The 24,305-nt window shown below is 39.2% G+C and overlaps 1 protein-coding gene across 2 annotated transcripts in view; it reads left to right on the top strand.

Annotated features, from left to right (window-relative positions):
* The window catches only part of LOC132378296 (dual 3',5'-cyclic-AMP and -GMP phosphodiesterase 11A-like), a 266,270-nt gene that overhangs the window by 46,016 nt on the left and 195,949 nt on the right, over nt 1-24,305 (top strand). For both annotated transcript variants that reach the window (XM_059945103.1, XM_059945102.1), the window contains exon 2: nt 8,299-8,457. In XM_059945103.1, coding sequence (XP_059801086.1) covers nt 8,299-8,457 — 159 coding nt within the window. The remainder of the gene's footprint in view (nt 1-8,298; nt 8,458-24,305) is intronic.

Raw genomic sequence — 24,305 nt, 5'->3', positions numbered from 1 at the left:
AAATGAGTTGGATGACAATGTAGATGGGTGGATTAGTAAATTTGCAGACAACACCAAGATTGGTGGAGTAGTGAATAGTGTAGGAAACTGGCAAAGAATACAACATGATATGGATCAATTGTAGATATGGGCTGAGAAATGGCAGATGGAGGAAATGGAGGAAATAACCCAGGAAATGTGAGGTGTTGCACCTCATTAAGGGAAACTCAAGGAGACGGTACAATATTAAGGATGAGATCCTTAACAGTGATGCTGAGCAGAGAGATCTTGGGATCCAAGTTTGTAGCTCGTTGAAAGTAGCTATGGCGGTTTCTAAGGTAGGCTTATGGAATACTTGATTTCTTTGTTGGGGCATTGAGTTCAAAAGTCAGGAGGTTATGTTGCATCTTTATAAAACTCTGGTTAAGTTACACCTAGAATATGGTGTACAGTTCTAGTCACCCCACTATAGGAAGGATGTTGAAGCTTTGGAGAGGGTGCAGAAGAGTATTACCAGGATGCTGCCTAGTTTAGGAGGCATGTGGCTCGATAACCTTGTATTTTCTCTGAAGTGCCAGAGGCTGAGGGAAGATCTGATACAGGTTTATAAGATTATGAGAGGCATAGATAGGGTATCTGTTTCCCAGGGTTGATAGACACATAGATGTAAGGAAGATAGAAGGATATGGACATGGTGTAGGTAGGAGGGATTAGTGTTTGGGTGGTTTTGATTTGGTTTTAAGCTGGACTGCAAAACATCATGTTCCTTTTCTGTAGTGTTCTACACACACACACGCACGCACGCACGCACGCACGCACGCACGCACACACGCACACACGCACACACGCACACACGCACACACGCACACACACACACCTTTGATACTTTGCAATCCTTTTGCACTGACCTAAATACCAAGGTTGTGGCTCTCTTGGAGGTAGATTGATTAGATTGATCTTGCAGTAGGTTAAAAGGTCGGCACTACATCTTGGGCCTGTACTGTGCTGTACTATACTGTGTTTTACCTTGTTATAAATATTATGTTGTTCTACTTTGCATTTTAAATAATTGTAGAATGCTTTTCCTTTTGACCTTGTACATTGTCCACATTGGAATGAATAATGATGACAGAACACTCCACAGTAAGGTTGTCAGCACTATTATGAGCTTCAACTTACATTACCTTTCAATTGTTACCTTACAATTCATGGCCACTTCTTTTCTGTGCAAGGCCATGAATCAAACCATAAGAATCAGTGAAGATCTGTGACAGTTGTATAACACAACGTCATGGCAATGTGCATTCATCCTTGCCATGCTTCCTTTTAGTAAACTCAATTCCCTCGTAGGAGCGACTTGTGAAAAGTCTGCTGTAGTTGCAAGGTCACAAGTGAATCACGAATAACAAAGTGAATTCAACAACTTTGTTTAACAGTGCTTAATGAACCTGTAACTGCACCCAGTCTTAAGTCATTTCTGTGTTTCTCATTCAACCACTTTTCCCGTCCATGAGTTGATTTCTATTTCTATGACGAAGAGCCTTTTGTCTTATTCAGCTTATTCACTATTTAGAAGTAGTGTTCAGAATCTGGTTTTTCTATTGCACTTACCATGTTATGTATCTTTGTATTACCTCCATAATTATCCCTCGGGTGTTGTTCCATAGCAGTGTTCAGAATTGTTATTCTGCACTCAAATGATGTTATACTATCTATAGGACAATTGAAACCATGTCGCTGGTTAGACTTTGGATTGGTGTTTTAACATTTGAACAAGCATAAGAAATGAGCTAAAATTCCCTTAAATTTGTTCTCAAAAAGCAGTTAACATTCAGATTATCTGGGTGTTAAATCAGTCAATTAGCCAAGAGGGCTAATGGTAATTTATCCAAGAAGTCTAATACAAGTAATTCATTCTTTTCCAGGAACAGAAGGCAAATCTTCACAAACCAAGTGTATCCTGTCTCGTACTCATACACATCTGTATGATACTCTTTCTTAAGTTAAACAAATGGCTTGGGCACTCTTGATTTGAAAATTGTTGTTGTACCAAAGTCAAGGTCAAAGACAAAGTAAATTTATTATCGAAGTATGTATATGTCACCGTATACTACCTTGAGATTCATTTTATTGCTGCCATTTACCGGATAATTAAGGAATACAATAGAATTTATGAAAAACTGTACATAAACTAAGACTGACCAATGTGCAAAAAGAAAACAAATTGTGCAAATAAAAACTAAATCATACTGAGAATATGAGTTGTGGAGACCTTGGAATAAGTCTGAATGTTGTGGAATCCATTCAGAGTTGAGGTGATTGAAGTTATCCATGCTGGTTCAGATGCTTGATGTTTGAGGGGTAAAATTGTTCCTGAACCTGGTGATGTGGGACCTAAGTCTCCTTTACCTTCTTCCTGATGGAAGTAGCAAGAAAAGAGCATGGTCTGGATGATGGGGGTCTAACAGATCTGTATAATGATTCCTCAGTGTTAACACTTCAGAGATCGGTCCTGAGAAAACACGACAGCACCTCTATTTCCCTAGATGCAGCATAACATCTAAAACTTTGACAAACTTCTATTGATGTGCAGTGGAGAGTATATTGACTGGCTGCATCACGGCCTGGTATGGAAACACCAATGCTCTTGAACAGAAAATCCTCCAAAAAGTAGGATCCTCGGAAAAGCCCTTCCATCATTGAGGACATTTACATGAAACACTGTTGCAGGAAAGTAACATCCATCATTTGGGACCCCCACCACCTAGGACATTCTCTTGCTGCTCTCATCAGGAAAAAGGTACAGGAGCCTCAGGACTCACACCACCAGGTCCAGGAACAGTTAACCATCAACCATCAGGTTCTTGAACCTAAGGGGATAACTTCACTTAACTTCACTTGTCCCAGCACTTAAATGTTCCCACAACCTATGGACTCAATTTCAAGCACTCTTCATCTCATGTTCTCGATACTTACACAGTGCCTTAAGGAAGAATAAGGTAAAACAATAACAGAATGCAGAAAAAAGTGTAACAGCTATAGAGAAACAACAAGGTGCAGGTAAACAGTAAGGCGGAAGATCATAATGAGGTAGATTGTGCGGCTAAGAGTCATCTATCATACTAGGGAACCATTCAATGGTTTTATAACAGTTGTGTAGAGGATGTATTTGAGCCTTGTGGTCAGTGCTTTCAGGCTTTTGTATCTTCTGCCTGATAGGAGGGGGTAGAAGAAGAGGTGAGATTTTTGATTATGTTGGCTGTTTTACTGAGGCAGTGGGAAATACAGAGTCTATAGAGGGGAGGCTGGTTTCATGTGATTAGCATGTGTGGGTTAGATATATTTATGGAAATTATTGTGTTAGGCTCAGGCCAAGATAGGAGGCCTTTCTCCGGAAATAAAGAAAAAAATTAACTTAGGACCCTGATTTTAATTCCTGGCTGATTTTGAGTTTGTGAGTGACAGAGTGAGTTGGAAAAGTAATTATGCCTGAACTTACTGCATGTCCAAGACTTTACATCCTACCAGTTGGCTTTCCATCTGGAGTTGGGAGGAAGTGTTGCAATTTCATGAGACTTTGAAACAATTAACTCATCAGAATATCCTGGGCATCTTGTATTTGGGGCAGCGTGGTAAAGGCAGCCTAAATTTAGTTCAAAAGCTGGACCAATGTTCTTGTTTCTTCTGACACGAAAATAGAAAGAAAAGCCGGATGGTGCATATTTGAATTAAAAAACATGTAATGAATGCATAGTAAATTAAAAGGGGATGGGATTAAACAGAGAATTGCTTCAGATAGCTAACAAATGCACAGAGCTGATTTTTTTTCATGATTCCACAGTACCTTGATATAGCATACATACTTACTTACTGCCTGTTATGCCACTGACATTCAGGGCATCAATGAAGCTTCTCCATCTCTGGTGGTGTTCAGGGCTTCCTTCATCATGTCAGCAGCTTCTTACTGGTTTTCACTATTGTCAGCAATGCGAGTCCTGGGTGAAGACTTGGGAACACCGTTACACTCAGATAGAGAAGGGTTCTTCACTGCTGTTTCCGTAACAATTTTGTTTGACCTGTCAGTTTTGTTAGCCCTGAACCGAACCTTTCCCAAACCTGGAAGACTAGTGGACTGCTCTTAGCCTGACCTCTGCCCTTTGACCTGTTTGGCATGGGTCAAGGAGCCAAAGCATAAATCCCTCGCTTCAGCCAACATAGCTCACTTTCTCGTTGAGGCATGCAAGCCTCCAAGTGACAACAAGGTTGTGGTCCTCTTGGAAGTATATATAACATATTTTAACCAGCTGTGTATCAGAATCAGGTTTATTGTCAATCACATGTGAAATTTGTTATTTTGTGACACAGTACAGTTTGTTCGTTCATTATGTGCCATGCTGTATGATGTAGACGATCATGGTCTTTCCATGACCATGATTGCTCCTGGCAAATTTTTCAACAGAAGTGGTTCTTCCAGGCAATGTCTTTACAAGATATGGTGACCCCAACCATTATCAATACTCTTCAGAGATTGTTTGCCTGGTGTCAGCGGTCACACACCCAGGATTTGTGATATGCTCGTGCAATTATCCACCACCTGTTCATGGCTTCACGTGACCCTGACCGGGAGGCTAGGCAAGCGATACAGCTTGCAAAACGGTGTCCTGCGGGCTAGTGGAGGGAGGGAGTACCTTACACCTCCCTTGGTAGAGATGAGTCTCTACCCTACCACCCGATGCAGTACACTGCAATACATAACAACTACCGCAAGTTGCAATGAGAAATATATAAAAGAATAAAAAATGCAAAAAGGGGGCAAGAGAATGAGATAATGTTCATAGTTTCATGGGTGATTTAGAAATTTGACGTGGAGGGGAAGGTATGTGAAGGTATGGACCATTCTAGCTTGTATTGATCTATATATAGAACTATCTAGATTGTATTATTGTGTAAATAAGTGCATGCTCATCATCTGTTATATTTAAGCCTCGCCCCTATTAACCACATAATAAGGTATTCCAGCTTGCATTATGCTGAATAAAATATCCAGTAGCCTGTAAGATCTAGTATATCGTGCAAGTCAATTCAAATAGTCCAAGCCCATGTGTACTATCACCAAACATAACACACACTAGCTATTAGCCCCAAAGGATCAGTCTAATCTATGTTATAAAACAATAAAATCTCAAAATATAGCAGAATTAGGCCATTTGGCCCATCAAATCTGCTCCACCATTTCATCATGGCTGATTTATTATCCCTCTCAACCCCATTCTCCTGTCTTCTCCCCATAACCTTTGCTACCTTAACTAATCAAGAATCTTTATCAACCTCTGCTTTAAATATAGCCAATGACGGCTTCCACAGGTGTCTGTGGCAATGATTCACCACCCACAGGCTACAGAAGTTCCTTCTCAGCTCTGTTCTAAATGGATGTCCCTGTATTCTGAGGCTGTGCCCTCTGGTCCTAGACTCCCCAATATAGGAAACAAACTCTCCCCAGCCAGTCTATCTAGACACTTCAATATTCAAAAAGTTTCAATGAGATCCCCCTCATATTTTTCTAAAACCCTACTAAGTACAGGCCCAGAGCCATCAAAACACTCCTCATACATTGACCCTTTCATTCTGTGTATTATTCTCACGAACCTCTGGACCCTCTGCAGGACAATATCACTGTATGAAGTACACCAACCAGTAAATAATACTGTAACTTGTGTTATAGACGTTGAACAGTCTTCCCTGTGTTTTCTGAGATACCAATCCACATTATTTAATTACTACAGATTCAATTCAACAATATATGTCTCAATGGAATAATGAAAACAACTCTCCAATCTATTTGTATTTCAGTGTTTGTCAAAAACAAATCTACTTTGTATAAAAGAAGTATTTTCTTTTCCTTTATTAAGTACTCTTCAAACTTTTTTCCCATAAACAGGATGAAGTGCATTTTTAACTTGCCACATACACTAATACAATCAAGGAGAAATATAGAGCTGATGGTTTCTATACCAACAGTTACATCTTCAGTTTAATATGAAAGAAAGGAGCTTGAAAATTTATTGTGATTGGCTTTGGGGCCCATATCTAAGAAAGGATGTGCTGGCATTGGAACAGGTCTAGACATAGTTTAGATCAGTGATCCTGGGAATCAAAGGTTTGACGTATGAGGAGCATTGGATGGGTCTGGGTCAGTACTCGCTAGAGTTTAGGAGAATGGGGGGGGGGGATCTCATTGAAACCTATCAGATATTGAAAGACCTAGATGGAGTGGATGTGGAGAGGATGCCTCCTTTCGGACCAGAGGGCACAGCTTCAGTAGTATTCCAGATTCCAAGGGACATCTATCAAAGGCCATGATGGAGGAGTGGTGATAGATAGGCTCTGGAGGGAGTCCATTCCAGAAAGTTGCCTGCTGTGCTGGAGTCCTCCTGTGTGCATTGAGCCATCGGGGTGTGGTGGAGGACAGAGAGGGGGAGTTAGGCGATGGTGCTGGAGCGAGGGGCCAGTGGAGCTTATCAGAAAGAAGCCCCCTCATCTCTACCTGGTGGTGCAGTTTCCTGGATGCAGTGGGCATTTGATGGGTAGGTGATCAGTGACTCTGAAGTAAGTGCACAAGTTACTTCTCCACTGACAATCTTGGTGGTGGGGAGTGTTTTTAAGGGAGCTCTCCCTAACTGCTTAGATTCACGAGGCGTTGATGATGAGGGTCCTGCAGACGGAAATGGATCTGCCTGATGATCTGTAGGGTTGTTCCATAAGATAATTGTCAGTTCAGAGGGCCAGAACGATGAGGCTTTTGAGATCAGTGGGCATCGCCCGTGTAGGTAGTTCAAGAGGCTGAAATGGCAATAGGGCAGCAGCATTTCTGCACTCGCTGTGAGGGTCCTGAATTCCACAGTGTAAACCAGCACTGAGTGTGAGCTTGATGCAGCCAAAGTATCCAGTCCACTGCTCCGTTCCACTTCCTGGATGGCCGAAAACCTGACACGTCAGCGACATTTGTTGCACCAGGTGGATTTATCGTCCCAGTTAATGACGGCTAATGTCACAGCTCGTCCAGACAAGAAAGAGATGAACGAGCCAATCTTGGTTCGTAAGATGAACTGGGACAAGAAGTCGCAGTATCGGATTGGGGATCTTTCGAAGCTTGCAGACACTGGAACCCAGGGCTCTGAGGGAGGAGGTTGACTGGGGCAAGGTTGCTGTATCAAGATGGAGAGTCATTTGAGAGTGGTAGGTAGATGGTCAATGGTCTCCTGGTGCTCTGGATCATGTGCCCATGTTGACAGACGATTTCCTTTAGGCGAGCATACTCTGCTGGGTCAACCAGTGTTTCACTCATCCTGTCAGAAAATGTAAAAGATGCTTGACCCAAACACAGAGCATGGGATCTATTTAGCGGTGACTGGTAATTTTAATAATAGACTGCAAATTAGCAAGCCATGAGGGGCCACAAAACAAGAGAGAACAGATACTAAACACAACAAGCCAACAGGGTAACTGAAGGTGAGGAACAACTGGTTGAGGGTGGCTGGTTCATATGAGTTAACAAGGATTGTGGGTGACAGCTGGGTTTAAATAGGCTGCAGGTGATGAATTGGAAATGAGTGGTAGGTAATTCCTGTTAATGGGTGGAGACGGGGAGGTGCCTGTCTCTGCAGGCCTGAAAGATGTTTCCTATAGCGGAGGAGTCTAGGACCAGAAGGCACAGTCTCAGAATACAAGGATGCCCCTTTAGAACAGAGATAAGGAGGAATTTCTTTAGCTAGTGGATGATGAATTAGTGGAATTCACTGTCACAGATGGCTATGGAGGCCAAGACATTGGGCATATTTAAAGTGGAAGTTGATAGATTTTTGGTTAGTAAGGACATCAAAGGTTATGGAGAGAAAGGAAGAGAATGGCGTTGAGAGGGAAATCAGCCATAATCAAATATTGGAGTAGACTCAATGGATTGAATGGCCTAATTCTGCTTCCATTTTTATTAGATTTCTGACTCCATTTTAAACTGTGTGTAAGATTTGGACGAACCATTGTAATTGGTGAAAGAAGCAGACCACTTGTGTATCAATGGATTCAGTCTGGAGTTGAGTAGATAGATAGATACTGTAGATACTTTATTGATCCCAAAAGAAATTACAGGGTCACAGTAACATTACAAGTGCACAGAAATACAAATATTAGAAGAGAAGTAAGAAAGAATTAAAAAATTAAGAGACTATTGTGTCAAAAGCATTAACTGCTGTTACTATATAAAACTTTTCACTCTTGTTTAATATATCTGACAAATATTCAATGTTTTTTTATTTTCTAAAGGATCACCGGTTTAACGATGAAATCGACAAGCTGGCAGGTTATAAGACGAAATCCATTCTGTGCATGCCGATTCAGAATTGTGACGGAGAGATCATTGGAGTGGCACAAGCCATCAACAAAAATCCCGCTGGAGTTCCCTTCACCGAAGACGATGAAAAGGTAAGTGCCTCACACCAGTGTTGGCATTCCTCATTGGTTGTACCTTGTCATCAGTGGTACATTTTGTAGCTTCAACAAGCCGGTATCTGTCTCGGGTTCACTTTTAAAATGCTTCATCGCCACTGTTACATTCTGTAACCTCAAAACATTAAACCAATTCAGACAAAAACAAGACAATTGAGAGATGTGGGTCTGAGTTTCTGTTTTTACTTTAAGTGAGGCATACATGTATCACGTGCTTATATTTGTGTATATTTAGCCCCTTGTGAATTATTTAAATGAGAATAGTTAATCAAACAATATATTTGCAATACTACTGAACTATTTTTTTTTCTTTCTTTCTTTTTCAATCTTTTTATTGATTTTCATATATACACAAAAAAATAACATAATAATAAGTAAATTATGAATACAATAGACTTGAAATCACATTGATAATAAGATAACAATATCCTACTAAACATCAACAGAAGAAAATACCTTAATCAATCAAGTCCATATGATTATATGAAAAAACCCAAAAATAACCATTAAAAAAGAAAAAAAAATTGAAAATATGTGAAAAAAAAGTATATATTAAAAAAAAATAAAACACTAAACTAAACTAACATGGGCAATAATAACAGTTTACAAGTATATGATAGTGTCAAAGAACTCCGGAACTCCATACCTGAACATGAATAAGCAGAAAGAAGGTCTGGAAAAGGCCAAATTAATTCATATGAAAATGTCGAATAAACGGTCTCCAAGTTTCTTCAAATTTAATTGATGAGTCAAAAATAGTGCTTCTAATTTTTTCCAAACTCAGATAAGAAATAGTTTGAGAAAGCCATTGAAATGTGGTAGGAGGATTTACTTCTTTCCAATTTTGTAATATAGACCTTCTGGCCATTAATGTTACAAAAGCAATCATTCATCTGATTGAAGGGGAAAACTGATTACCATCTTCATTTGGTATGCCAAAAATTGCAGTAATAAAATGAGGTTGTAAATCTATATTCCAAATTGAGGAAATAGTAGTAAATATGTCCTTCCAGTAATTATGTAAAGTGGGACATGACCAGAACATATGGGTCAATGAGGCCACTTCTGAATGACATCTGTCACATTGAGGGTTAATATGAGAATAGAATCGAGCAAGTTTATCTTTAGACATATGAGCTCTATGTACAATTTTAAATTGTATTAAAGCATGTTTAGCACATATAGAAGAAGAATTAACCATTTGCAAAATTTTTTCCCATTTATCTGTTGATATGTTATATCGAAGTTCTTTTTCCCATTCTTGTTTAATTCTAACTGATATTTCTGGTTGTATCTTCATAATCATATTATAAATAAAAGCTACTAATCCCTTCTGACAAGGATTTAAGGTAAAAATCAAATCTGTAATGTCCTCCAAAGTTGAATTAGGAAAAGATGGTAAAACTTTATGTAAGAAATTTCTAATTTGTAAATATCTGAAAAAATTAGATTTAGGTAATTCAAATTTGTTGGAAAGTTGATCAAATGACATCAAAGTATCTTCAAAAAAGAGATCACGAAAACATTTTATACCTTTCCTTTTCCATATGTTAAAAGCTTGATCTGTCCAAGAGGGTTTGAAAAAGAAATTAAGTAAGATAGGGCTATCAAGAACAAAGTTTTTCAAAGTAAAAAACTTATGAAATTGAAACCAAATTCGTAATGTATGTTTAATAACAGGATTAGATATTTGTTTATTAAATTTAACTAAATCCGTAGGAAGACAAGAACCAAGAACAGAGAATAGAGAATATCCCTTTACCTCATTACATTCCAAATTTACCCACTGTGGGCACAGTGGTGAATCCAAATCTAGTTTCCAATACAATAAATTATGAATATTATTTGCCCAATAATAAAATCTAAAATTGGGTAAAGCTAAACCACCATCTTTTTTTGATTTTTGTAATTGCTTTTTACTTAACCTAGGGTTTTTATTTTGCCACACAAATGAGGAAATTTTTGAATCAATGTTATCAAAAAAAGATTTAGGAATAAAAACTGGTAGGGCTTGAAATAAGTATAAAAATTTCGGTAAAATCATCATTTTAATAGCATTAATCCGACCAATTAATGATAAAAACAAAGGAGACCATCTTGTAGTAAGTTGATGAATTTGATGAAGCATAGGTAAAAAATTCAGTCTAAATAAATCTTTATATTTCTTGGTAATTTTTATACCTAAATAGATAAAGTTATCAGTAACAACTTTAAATGGTATCCTATCACTCAATAAAGTTTGTGCATTTAAAGGAAATAATTCACTCTTATCTAAATTTAGTTTATAACCAGAAAAAGTACCAAATTGAACCAACAAGGATAAAATAGCAGGAATAGACCTATCAGGGTCAGAAATATATAACAGCAAATCATCAGCATAAAGAGATAATTTGTATAACTTCTCATTACGGGTAATACCAAAAATATTAGGAGATTCACGAATAGCAATAGCTAAAGGTTCTAATGCAATATTAAATAATAAAGGACTTAAGGGACAGCCTTGTCTCGTACCACGAGATAATTGAAAAAAAGAGGATCTATAGTTATTTGTAAAAACAGAAGCAACAGGTTTATGATATATTAATTTAATCCATGATATAAAGTTAGGACTAAAATTAAAATTTCTCAATGTATTAAATAAATATATCCATTCAACTCTATCAAAAGCTTTTTCAGCATCTAATGAGATAACACATTCTGGGATTGTGGGTGGTGAAGTATGAATTATATTAATCAATTTTCTAACATTAAAAAAGGAATACCGATTCCTCATAAAACCAGTTTGATCTTCTGAAATAATCTGAGATAGTACTTTTTCTAATCTAATAGCTAAAATTTTTGTAAGAATCTTAGAATCTACATTTAATAGTGATATAGGGCGATAAGATGTACATAAAGTAGGATCTTTATCTTTTTTAAGAATTAGAGAAATATTAGCTTCATAAAAAGATTGAGGTAATCTCTTCTTAGCAAACGCATCATTAAAAATTTCACATAACCAAGGAGAAAGCAAAGAAGAAAAAGTTTTAAAAAATTCTACTATATAACCATCAGGACCAGGAGCTTTCCCTGAATTCATTGATGAGATAGCCTCTCCTATTTCCACCATAGAAATAGGAGCATCTAACAGGCTATAGTCTTCATCAGTCAGTTTAGGAATATTCAAATTGTTCAAAAAATTATCTATCATGGACTGGTCACCATCAAATTCTGAATGATATAAAGATTTATAAAAATCTTGAAAGGTATTATTAATTTCTTTATGATCAGTAGTTAAATTACCGTCTGATTTGCGAATTTTAATAATTTGTCGCTTAGTCGAGATAGCCTTTAATTGATTAGCTAACAGTTTACCAGTACGGTCACTATGAATATAAAATTGAGCCCTGGTCCTAATTAATTGATTTTCAATTGAAGAGGATAATAGTAAACTATGTTCCATTTGAAGCTCAACTCTCTTCTTATAAAGTTCTTTGGTAGGAGTCACGGAATAAATCTTATCAATTTCCTTGATTTTATCCACCAATAAAGCAATATCTAAATATCTTTGTTTTCTTTTACCAGCAGAATATGAGATAATTTGACCACGAATAAAAGCCTTAAAAGAGTCCCAAAGTATTCCTCTGTCGATTTCTTCAGTATAGTTTGTAGAGAAGAACAAGTCAATTTGCTGTTTTATATAAGTAATAAATTCTGGGTCTTGAAGCAAAGTAGTGTTAAGCCTCCAAGATCTGATATTATTAGAATAGTCCGAAATCTTAATAGATAACTTCAAAGGTGCATGATCCAAAATAGTAATAGAATCATATTTACAATCAATAACATCCGTTAATAACCGATGATCAATAAGAAAATAGTCAATTCTAGAATAGCTATGATATACATGTGAAAAAAATGAAAATTCTTTATCTTTAGGGTTCAAAAACCGCCATATTTCTGTAATTCCCGAGTCAACCATAAATGAATTAATAAGTAGGGCTGATCTATTCGGAAGAGTACGAATAGGTTTAGATCTATCCATCGAAGGATTCAAACAACAATTAAAATCTCCACCCATTATCAACATATATTCATTTAGATTAGGAAGAGAGGTAAATAAACGTTTAAAAAATTCAGGGCAGTCAAAGTTTGGAGCATTAATATTAACTAGAACAACTTTCCGATGGAAAAGTAAGCCAGTTATCAACAAAAATCTACCCTGTGGGTCAGAGATAATTTCATGATGTGTAAACGATATTGAGGGATCTATAAAAATAGACACACCCCTAATTTTAGCGGTACAATTCGAATGAAATTGTTGACCCTTCCAGAACCTAAAAAAACGTTGATTATCCTCCCTCCTGATATGGGTCTCCTGTGCAAAGATAATATTAGCATTCAGTCTATGGAATACTTTAAATATTTTTTTACGTTTAATCGGATGATTTAAACCATTAGTATTCCAGGAGATAAAGTTAACAGATCTATCCATCATACCAATATTAATTGTGTGTATCATAAAAGGTTAGAAAGACACATAACCCACAATTCAGGAAGGAGGAAAATTGATTCAGGAGCAACCGGAGAACATGACACCTCAACAATATTAATAGTTTAAAGTTGGCCCATAAACTAAAAGCAAAAAAATAAAAAGCAAAAGCGTGAAAAAAGATCCCTACCCCCTCCCCCCACCCTTCGAAAAAAAGCCAAGCGGCAGGCGCATAATCTAATACTAATATTACCCCCATTTCAAGATGGCAGCTCTATAAAAAAGATTAAAAGAAAACTATATAACACCCAAATTAAGATATAGAGTTGCAAAAAAAATATATATATATATCAATCAGAATAAAAGAAAACTAATATAATACAACAATCATTAATAAAAAAAGTATAAACGTCAAAATTTTAAAGTGTAATATACCTTTAAAAAAAAAATCCCATATTCAAATACAAGATGACGTTTCAAGAGCAAAGACTTATGGGAAGAAGAAACGCCATTTTGAAAAAGCCATATTACTAAATACAAATGTGAGTTCAGCAATCTGTTAAAAGACAAAATAATATTTAAAAAAAGGGATATAATAAACAGTATAATATATATATAAAAAAAAACCAAAAATCCAAAACATTCGTCCCATATCTGAGTACAGGCAAACAGATAAATGCTTGTAAAAAACAGAATCTTACGGGAAAAAGAAACGACATCTTAAAAAAAAAGGTAAATCATTATTGCAAAATATAAACGTATATAACCAAAACAGAAAGAAAAAAAAGGATATTATCAAAATTAAAAAGAACATCTATAAACAATGATGCTAGTAAAAAAAACCGGACCCATAGATCAAAAAATAAAAAGTTATAACCCAGCTTCATAGGTTAAAACTTAAAATAGAAAGATATCCTCTCTCCGAAAAATCTTCCACATAACACATAGTTCAAATTGCAGTAGAAGATCGAAATTCTTCAACAAATTTCTTCGCTTCTTCCGGAGTGTTAAAAAATCGTTGACTGTTGTCGTCCAGCACAATTCTAAGCTTCGCTGGATACATTAAAGCTTGTCTAAGTCCAATCGAGTGAATCTCTGCCATCACTGGTTTAAAAGCGATTCTGGCTCTCATAACCTCATAAGAATAATCCTCAACAATTCGAAATTGAAAGTTTTTGTAAGAAATCATACCTTTTTACGAGCTAATCGAATTAAAAGCTCTTTCTCATGAGGATAATGAAGGCGAACAATCACCGCTCGTGGTTTATCAGTCGCAGCTGAAAACCTCGCAACTCTGTGAGCACGGTCAATAACAGGTTTAGTTTCCAAACCTTCACCAAAAATTTCCCACAGTAAATTAGAGAAAAATTCAGTTAAATCACCGGACTCAACTTTTTCGGAAAACCCGATAATACGCAAATTCTGTCTGCGAGATCGATTTTCGAGATCAGTAATTTTAAACTTATGCTGATTTACAACTTTAAGAGTCGATTGTACCTTCTTATCCAACTCCTCAAGTGTACATGTTTTTTCAACAATTAATTTTTCAAGGGTCTCCAACTTATCTTCATGCCGCTGAATATCCGCTGCCTGTGACTGAAACTTAGTATCAAGCGATTTAACAGCTCCTTCAAGTTCAGACATTTTCGTGGTAAACGTGTTTTCCAAACTTGCCATTTTACTTTCCAAACTTGCCATTTTACTTTCCAGCTTGTCTTCCAAACTTGCCATTTTACTTTCCAGCTTGCTATCCAAACTTGTAAGTTTAGTGTCCAGAAGATTAGAAATTGCATCAATAGATAAAGGCTCCTTAGACGATTTCTTACTTGTAGCCATTTTAAGTTCGGCAAAGTTAGATCAAATATAGTTTTAAAAGAAAAAAAAGTCAATCGAAAATATCAACTCATTTGATTAAATTCAAAAAGATTTGATTAAAGGGTGATTATAGTTAGAAAAGTGAAGAGCGCCTAAAAGGCAGATGTTTACGTCGCCATCTTGAAACTCCACCCCACTACTGAACTATTAAATGCACAACAATAAGTTATATTATTTTACTGAAGTATCTGAAATATTAACACATGCAGGTATATCTTAATTCGTATCTAGTTTAGCATATTGTTTGTTGTGTAGTTTATTTGGATACCAGTATCCTTTGATTTATATAATCTAATGGGTAGCACTGTAGCTTAGCATCTAGTGTAATGTTTCCAAATGCCAGCGATCGAGGTTCGGTTCCCATTTCTGTCTGTAAGGAGTCTGTATGTTCTACCCATGACCGTGTGGGTTTCCTCCCACAATCCAAAGATGTATATATTAGTATACATAACTTAGAAAGTTGCGGGCATGCCACGTTGGGAGCATGTTGGCACTTGTGGGCTGCCACCAGCACATCCTCACCTTGTGTTGGTCATTGACACAATTGATGCATTTCACTGTAGGTTTACTGAATTTGTGACAAATAAAGCTGATCCTTATCTTTCATCCTTTGATTTGTAGAATATAACTTTAAGGAAAACATATGGGTTGATGTATTTTATGTGATACACCATTTTGAATTGCTTTACCTGGAGTTTAATGATATTATATTATTTTTATAGAAACTTTTATGGTAGTGTTTTGAGTTACAGGGCTCCTGGATTATGTATGACCAGACTAATGCAAATCTGATTTTGCACAAATTCTCCCAAGCATTTTTAAAGCCTTTTTTTCAAGCCAGTGATACCACTAATAAAACATTTAATGCTGTCCGTGTATAATTGTATGGAGTACGTATTCCATCAGGTTAATTATGGATACCTTTAGGGTGATTTTGTTTTAATGAAATGAAAGAATGATAGCAAGTGTTTGTAGAATGATATGACATGAGTTACTATAGAAACTGGAAGTTTCAGACAATGAGAAATTTGTTTGCAGTCAACTCTCAGGAACAGAACTCTTGTGTAGGGACTTGTGTAGAACTCTTGTCAGGGAGCAACTGTATCATAAACACAAGAGATTCTGCAAGTGCTGGAAATCCAAAGCAATGCACACAAAATGCTGGAGGAACTCAGCAGTCCAGGCAGCATCTTTGGAAACAAATAAGCAGTCAATGGTTTGGGCCGAGACTGTTCATCAGGACTGCAAAGGAAAGGGAAAGATGCCAGAATAAAAAGGCAGGGAGAGGCGAAGGAGGGTAACTAGAAGGTGATAGGCGAAGCCAGGTGGGCAGGAAAGATAAAGGGCTGGAGGAGAAGGGATCTGATAAGAGAAAGGGAAGGAGGAGGGGACTCAGGGGGAGGTGATAGACTGGAGAGATGAGGCAAGAGGCCAGAGTTGGGAGTAGAAGAAGAGGGGAAGGAGAGGGAATTTTTGTGACCTCGAATGTTAGTCCAACAAGCTTTTGTGGGGCAATTGCTTCATTTACATAATTAGTGTGGCTAGTGGCTAGTTCCACTTGTAGATCATCCATAAAGAGCAACAATACTGACAGAGTGTGCTCCTTCACATAATGGATACCAACCTCCCTCTCCTCAGAAAAACAATGTCAATCGGAACAGAATTAGGTCATTTGGCCCATTGATGTGCTCTGCCATTAAATCATGTCTTATTTATTATCCCTCTCAATCCCATGATGAGTTCCACAGAATCTCCACCCTCTGCCTAAAGAAATTTCTCCTCAAGGGTTGTCCTTTTATTCTGGGGCTGTGCCCTCAGGTCCGAGATCCCCCAATATTGGAAACATCCCCTCCATGTCCACTCTATCTAGGCTCTTCAATATATGATAGGTTGCTGCCATCAAACACTCCTCATATGTAATCCTTTCATTCTTAGTGTTATTCTCCTGAACCTCCTCTGGACACTTATCAATGTCAGCGCATCCCTTCTCAGATAAGGAGCCCAAAACTGCTCGCAATTGTCCATAGACAGCCTGACCAATGCCTCGTAAAACCTTAGCATTGCATTCTTGCTTTTATTTTCAAGTCTAAGTGCAACAGCTCTACTTTGAAGGGAATTTTACTCAAGTTGCAATTGCCATGTGTGCCTCAGTGAACTTATGATGCAGCTGCACAAAGTTATGGGATGGCTGCACCTTTAAAAAATACGCTCGATAAATTACAAACACGAGAAGGTCTGCAGATGCTGAAAACCCATGTGTTGAAAGCAACACATTCAAAATGCAGGAGGAACACAGCAGGTCAGGCAGCGTCTATGGAAAGGGTAAACAGTTGACATTTCCGGCTGACACACTTCTTCAGGGCTGAGAAGGAAGGGGGAAGATGCCTGAATCAAAATGGGGGGGGGGGAGGAGAAGAGGCCAGCCAGAAGGTGATAGGTGAAGCCAAGTGGGTGGGAATGGTCAAGGGCAGGAGGAGAAAGATTCTGAGAGGAGAGTGGACAATAGGAGAACGGGAAGGAGGATGTGACCCAGGAGGAAGTAGTAGTCAGGTTAGAAGAAGAGAAGGATAAGAGTGGGGAATAGAGGAAGGGGAATTTGTTTTCCAGAAGGAGGTATTGATATTCATGCAATCAGGTTGGGTGCCACCCAGATGGGATATAAGGTGTTGCTCCTCCACCCTGAAGGTGGCCTCATCTTGGTACAAGAGGAGGCCGTGGATTGACTTGTCGGAACGGGAATGGAAATTGGAATTATAGTGTTTGGCCACTGGGAGGTCCCACTCGTGGCGGAAGGTGCGGAGGTGCTCGGTGAAGTGGTTCCCCAATTTATGATGCGTTTCACTAACATAGAGGAGGTCACATCGGAAGCATCGGACACAGTTGACGGCCCCAGCAGATTTGCAGTGATGTGTTGCCTCACCTGGCAGGACTGCCTGGGGCCCTGTTGTGCACACATAACTAATGCTGATCCTTATTCTGGCATCTTCCCTCTACTCTTCAGTCCGGAAGAAGGGACTTAGCCCGAAGTATTGACTGTTTTTTCATTTCCATCGATGCTGCCTGACCTGCTGAGTTCCTCCAGCATTGCTCTGGTACACATTATTCACAGTACTGTACACCTGGTGCCTACTCCGCTGAATTGTTTAGTACTCGTGGGGACAGCACACAATGTGGGACATGTAGAGGATGCCACATCAGAACAGCTGGAAGCAGGTCCCATACCTGCACTATTTAACACATACTGTAAATTAGTAAATTGGTTCATGATTGTCACATGGATGAAAATACAGTGAAAAGCTTTGTTTTGCATGTCTCCTTGTAAAGTCCAGCAGCAGAATGGGAACTTGCTGCCGTTATTGACAGATTACCTCCTTTCGGTGGGGTAGATCATCTGTAAGGCTTGATGGTAAATGAGTTCATTTGTATTTCTCTGGATTAATTATGTTTATTATTTTGAATTCTAATTATAACTTCACTCACCTGAATTCTGATCTGATTCTGCAACCAGCAGACTTTCAAAGACTCTACAAGTTCATGTTCACATGTTATCTTTTTTGAATTTTAATTTGCACAAATTTGTCTGTCAGTTTTTGTTTATGTATATGTCGGGACTATGCCCCAACAGACTCCCGTCTGTCTAGGGTAAGCTGACACTGACACCGCCAACTCTGTAATCGCATTGGTGAGGACACGGTGTGAAGCACTCCGGTACAACCTCACAACATAAAGTATCAGACAGTACACAATATGAAAGTAAATGATTACACTTTATAATTTTACTGGAACTAGGAGGTTAACAGAGAAACAAATACAAATATAAAAGTGAAAAAAAAAAGCGCCACACTTATCAGAGTTTATCAGTTCGTGCACAAAATCGCTGGAGCTCAAGAAGCAGGGTATTCTCTGACCATCAGCCTGGGATCAACCACAGCAGTCGACCAGAGCGCTTCCCGCACGTTCTTCCTCTTCGCCTCTCTGCTCCGAAGATCCCAAAACCCGCGCAAACTAACAGCTTTAGACAGACAAGAAAGAATAACATCTCTCCGATTGGATAAAAGTTCCATTATCACTAATCATAACCCAAACGAGCAGCTACAGAAAAAACCATTATCTCAGCAGTTAACATTACAAAGAAGCCATCTTATTATTGACACTACAGAGAAGCCATTTTATTAGCAGTGAACAGTTAACATTACAGGTAATACAGTAGTACTAAGAGCCCTACGTATAGTTTTTCATAAATTCAATTGTATTTCTTTATTTTTATATATGCCTACAAGAAAATGAATCTCCATATAGTATATGGCAACATACTTAAACATATTTTGATAAATTTATTTTGATGTTGAATAATTTGAATAAGTTTTAAAAACTTTTATTTTAGTCTCTTTAATTTTTAAGTACTTGTATGTTTTAAGGGATCTCAGGGGTATTCACGAATATATTCATAGATTTGACAGCCAGCTCTGCCTGGGACTGTATGTTTGCCAGTGCTTACTTCCATTTATTGGTGGGAATGCTTCTTGCCTACCCATGTGACGGTGTTGTGTGCACTGAACCCTTCCTCTCTTGGTGTCTGGCTATTTCGGATCAGGACAATGTCAGGCAGCATATAGACTTGTGGTCTGGTAATGGTATGGCTGTCCTTAATAACTGTGAGTCAGAATGCCTTCCGGCTGGCAGCATATTCCAGTTCAGTAAGAAATGACTGGGTGCCATCGGTTCCCAGGGCGGAAATGGCTAATGCGAAAGGCATAATTTTAAGGTGACTGGACGGAAGTGTAGGGGGTACGTCAGAGGTAATTTTTACTCAGAGAGTGGAGGGCGCCTTGCCAGGGATGATGATAGAGGCAAATTCATTAGGAGTATTTAAGAGGCTGTTAGATAGACACATGGAGTAAGTAAAAATGGGTAGCTATGTAGGAGGAAAGGGTTAGATTAATCGCAGCGAGGAATTATATACAGAATTAAAAGGGCTAAAACTGTATGTGATGATGAACGTTTAACAAGCAGCCCCTGACAGTGCTCGGGGCTCACTTGGTTATAGATACCTAGGCTCTATGAGCTGGACGCTGTACATCAACTGAGCAATGCAAGCTTGTTAATAAACAGTAACTACTTTTAAGTAAACTGGGTTTGTCAATTATTCCCTGGGTCTGAACCTAAAGTCCTCTGTTCGAGAGGCACATGGACTGCAGAGTAGGTTGAAAGGTTGACTATGCTGTGATGTTCTACAACGTCTGTTCTATCGGTCGGTGTTGAAATGGCAAACATTACCAATGGAGGTGTGTGCAGAATTTTATTAGAATTGAGAGAGATGGCTGTTGAGCATCATGTTTCAGCTGTGGTGGTGCGGCAGTAAAATTCAACAGTGCCCAAGACATCAAGTGCTACTGAGAGAGCATGCTCGCACTTTTTGTACCCCTCCACTGCAGAGAGTGCAGAGCTGTGGCCCCCGCGGTAGCATAGTGGTTAGCGCGACACTGTTACAACTGGGGACGTAGGAGTTCAGAGTTCAATTGCCATGTCGTCTGTAAGGAGTCCGTGCATCCTCCCTGTGGAATGCGTGGTTCTCTGCTTTCTTCCTACAGCCCAAAGACGTACTGTTCAGGAAAATTGGTCATTGTGAATTGTCCGGTGTCTAGGCTAGGGTGAAATAGGGAGTATGGTTTGAAGGACCGGAAGGGTGTATTCTGCCTTGTATCTCTATATTTATAGAAAATATAAATGGGGAAGGGATCAGGACCTGATCTTGCGAGCGGAGGTGATGGGTCTCGGAGAGGATGGAGAGCTGATCAACAACTTGATGGAGGTTTGGGGTCAGTGTTGTATGTCCAATCAATTCTAAGGGATGGGGTTTAAAAATTCAACTGGAAGAAGGTAGGGAGGGTTAGGGATTGCATCTTTGATGAGGCTTCTCCCATGTTCGACCCCGCAGTTTTCTGAAGCTTCATTGTTGGCTCTTCACATGTTGCAGGATGTTGGTGTACAGACCTGGAGGAACAGGACTTTCAATTTGATATTTTTCTTCTATATGAGGGGTGATTGATAAGTTTGTGGTAGGTAGGAGGAGTCAATTTTAGAAGACCTAGCACATTTATTTTTCACCCTCCCCTAGTGTTGCCACCATGTCCTTGTGGACCTCCTTGGGTGATAAGCCCTTGAGAATGAGGTAGCGGATGACTGCACGAAGGCCGATGTTGTCCATTTTCTCAGACAGTGCTTTCTTGCAATTTTCAGTGATCTGAAACAGAAATACCAGAAAAGTTATTAACTTCAAACTTTCTGCGTAATCACTCAAAGAGTTGGACTGCGCGTGCATGTAACGAGAGCTGTATAACTCATCTCCTTCGACCTTAGGTCAAAAACTTATCAATCACCTCATGCTGCGGACCACTTCTGAAGGTTCAAGATGCCAACTTCTACAAAGAAGGGATCCGTATGCTCCACGACCGCTGGACTACATGTGTAAATGTAGGAAAAATAAATGTGCTAGGTTTTCTGAAATTGACTCCTTCTACCTTAGGCCACGAACATATCAATCACCCCTCGTATTATTCACTACCACGATGGTTAATACTGCATTAATTTGTAGCTTTTAGTTTTTGTTACGAGAAACTCAGCTGCTTCAGTTATTAAAGAGATGTTTGATTGATTCCAGAACTGTTTAAGCTAGGCATGGATGAATTTATGATTTCTTTGATTTAGAGCAAATCACACCATTGATTGGTATGACTCAGCAGAACTGGAGTCACACAGTCATAGAGCACTACAGCACAATAACTGGCCCATTGGCCCATTTAGTCCATACTGTCATTCTGCCTAGACCGATCAACCTGTACCCGGGCCGTAGCCCTCCATACCCCTCACGTCCGTGTAATTATCCAAACTTTTCTTAAATGTTGCAATCAAATTGAAGATCTGAAGATATAGATAATGTAAAATGTTCCTTGGTATTCCACAATGTTGATGTTTGGTGCTTCCTTACAATCTCCGTATTCCACTCTGAAACCCATCAGAGCATATTAAAAAAAAGTTATTTTTATCTGGAGATACAGCATGGTAGCAGACCCTTCTGACCTAAAAAGCCCACACTGCTCAGTTACACTCATGTGACAAATTAACATGAAACTGGGAGGAAACTGGAGCATGTGGAGGAAACCTACGCAGTCGTGGGGAAAATGTACAAAATCCTTATAGACAGAGGTGGGAATTGAACCTGGGTCACTGGCACGGTAATAGTGTTACGCTAACTGACCCAGCTTTCCCATGCTAACAATTGAAGCCCCTTCATTGGGCTCGTAATGACACTTGGCTCATTTGCTGGCGCTGCTAACAGCAACTGGACTCAGTGGTGAGAAGGCCACCTCGATTAAGCAATATACATCTAGGGTCAATATGATTTGGGTCCAACCAAACAGGAAAATTAGGATGTTTCAATTAACGGAACCCCAATTTGAGCAAGTGCTGTGTAAATACTGATTGTACACTGCATACGTTTATAAAGAAAGTGTGTTTACTAATTTTGTCCTCATCAGCTAGTTATTAAGAGGAAAAGAAAAAGAAAATATAAAAGGCCCATTACAATTAAACCAGTCTAAACGTGCACATTGTTGGAGCTTATATCTTGCAAAAGCTGGGTATGACCGCTACTCACAGCACTAAATTCGCACCACCAATCACCAATAGAACTTCTCATCTTGGACTCCTTTGACTTGCGAAGCATTCCTTGCAATCAGATCTTTCCGTTGGCTGTCTTTCCCGATCTTCTCCTCTCTCCATCTCTCATCAGTGTCCGTCACAAATCTCTCTCTGCCTAGCTTTCTCAAGAACCTTCTCCCAATTCCACTACCCTGACAGGCTGACCCAACATTCCTAAGATAAATATCACAGCCCCTTGTCTTTAACCGAAACCCAAACTTTATCAGCAGGACACACTACTTTTACAGAAAGCTACCAAATAAAATATCCTGCAGAAAATGACCTGTGGCATCTGTCGTCGCTGAGATCAGGATAGAAGTCAGTGGATTGTTGTCAGTCTTCACCTCGATCTTTGCACTATATATATAGTCACTTAACTTATTCACCACGGCGTATTTCAATGCTGCAACTCCAACTTGTGTGTAGGTTAATTTTGTTCAGAGGGTGACAGGCTCCAGATGATGAAAACAAAAGGTCTCAACCCTTTGTTATGGTGCTGATTTAGAACACCCCCTAAACCCTCACAGCTGGTGCCAGTGTGCAGTACACACAGCAACGTGCTTTATTCGACAACTCTTACAGCAGCTGAAAGGCCTCTTCATATTTTGCATCCCACCTTTCTCTGAAGGGCTAAGATAAACTTTACCTTCTTCTCCTTTCATTCTCCTCCCATTCTTCCCCAGGGGAGGCTAACCACAGAGAAGCTGATTCGAAGGGTGGCTTACTTTGGCGTGGTCCTTCACAAATATCACCGACAGAATTCAAGGAATGAGCACAGAGCACACACATTCTTGGGCCTTGGCCATGTGGTCACCGTCTCTATCTTGGACAGGTCTGTAACTGCTCCAATCTTGTGAGACCATGTGCCCAACACACTTGACTGTCATCTTACAGAACTGGCACTTGTCCAGTGACAGTTCTAAGACTTCAGCTTTCAGTTGATCCAGCACTTTGAGCAGCCTTCTCTCATGCTCCTCCAGTGTGGACACAAACATTATAAGATCATCATATAAGTACCTCAAGCACGTTCATCTCCCCAACAGTCTTCTTCATGACATGTTGGAAAGTGGCTGGTGCTCCTGATGTCCCCTGTGTATCCTTTCAAGCTGAGAGAATCCAAGTGGACATATAAATGCTGGATTCTCTTCGTCAGCTTCACTCATGGGTATCTGATAATACCCACTCCTTAGGTCCAGCACACTGAATCATTTTACTTCTCTCAGGCAGGCCTGAGTATCCTTGATCCATGGAACAGTACGTAGGTCAGGGACTGTACATCGGTTCAGTGTCCGATAGTCCATGCCCATTCGTACCTTCCCATTCTTCTTCCTCACCTCCACGATGAGTGACACGTAGGGGCTCCTTGTCTCAGTAATAATTCCAGCTTCCCTCAGTTTCAGCAGATGCTGCTGAACATCTTTTACCTCTGTTGGCACTAACTGTCGGGATCTTTCTCTGAAAGGTGTGTTGTCTGTCCCTCGAATAATGTGGCGAGTACCCTTGGAGCAACTCACATCAAACTCATCAGTTGAAAAGGCTTCTTCAAATTTCAGCAGCTTCTCTGTTAGTCTCCTTTCGCACCCCTCGGGTATCGGGAAGTCACCAAAGTTGAATGATTTTGCTGCTAACTTTCCTGATGTGCCATTAGCATCCCTCGCCTGAGGGTGACCTCTCTCTCCGAGGTGTTCCTCACAATCACTATCATCCTGTTTGTGTGTACGTCAAAGGTTTCTGCAGTTCAGGTCTCGTCGCACCCCAGCAGGTGAGCATGACTCATCTT

The sequence above is a fragment of the Hypanus sabinus genome, chromosome 20 (genome assembly GCF_030144855.1).
Source record: "Hypanus sabinus isolate sHypSab1 chromosome 20, sHypSab1.hap1, whole genome shotgun sequence".
In the NCBI taxonomy this organism is placed as follows: Eukaryota; Metazoa; Chordata; class Chondrichthyes; order Myliobatiformes; family Dasyatidae; genus Hypanus; species Hypanus sabinus.
Note: the sequence above shows the minus strand (reverse complement) of the source record. Positions and strands in the feature narration are given on the sequence as shown.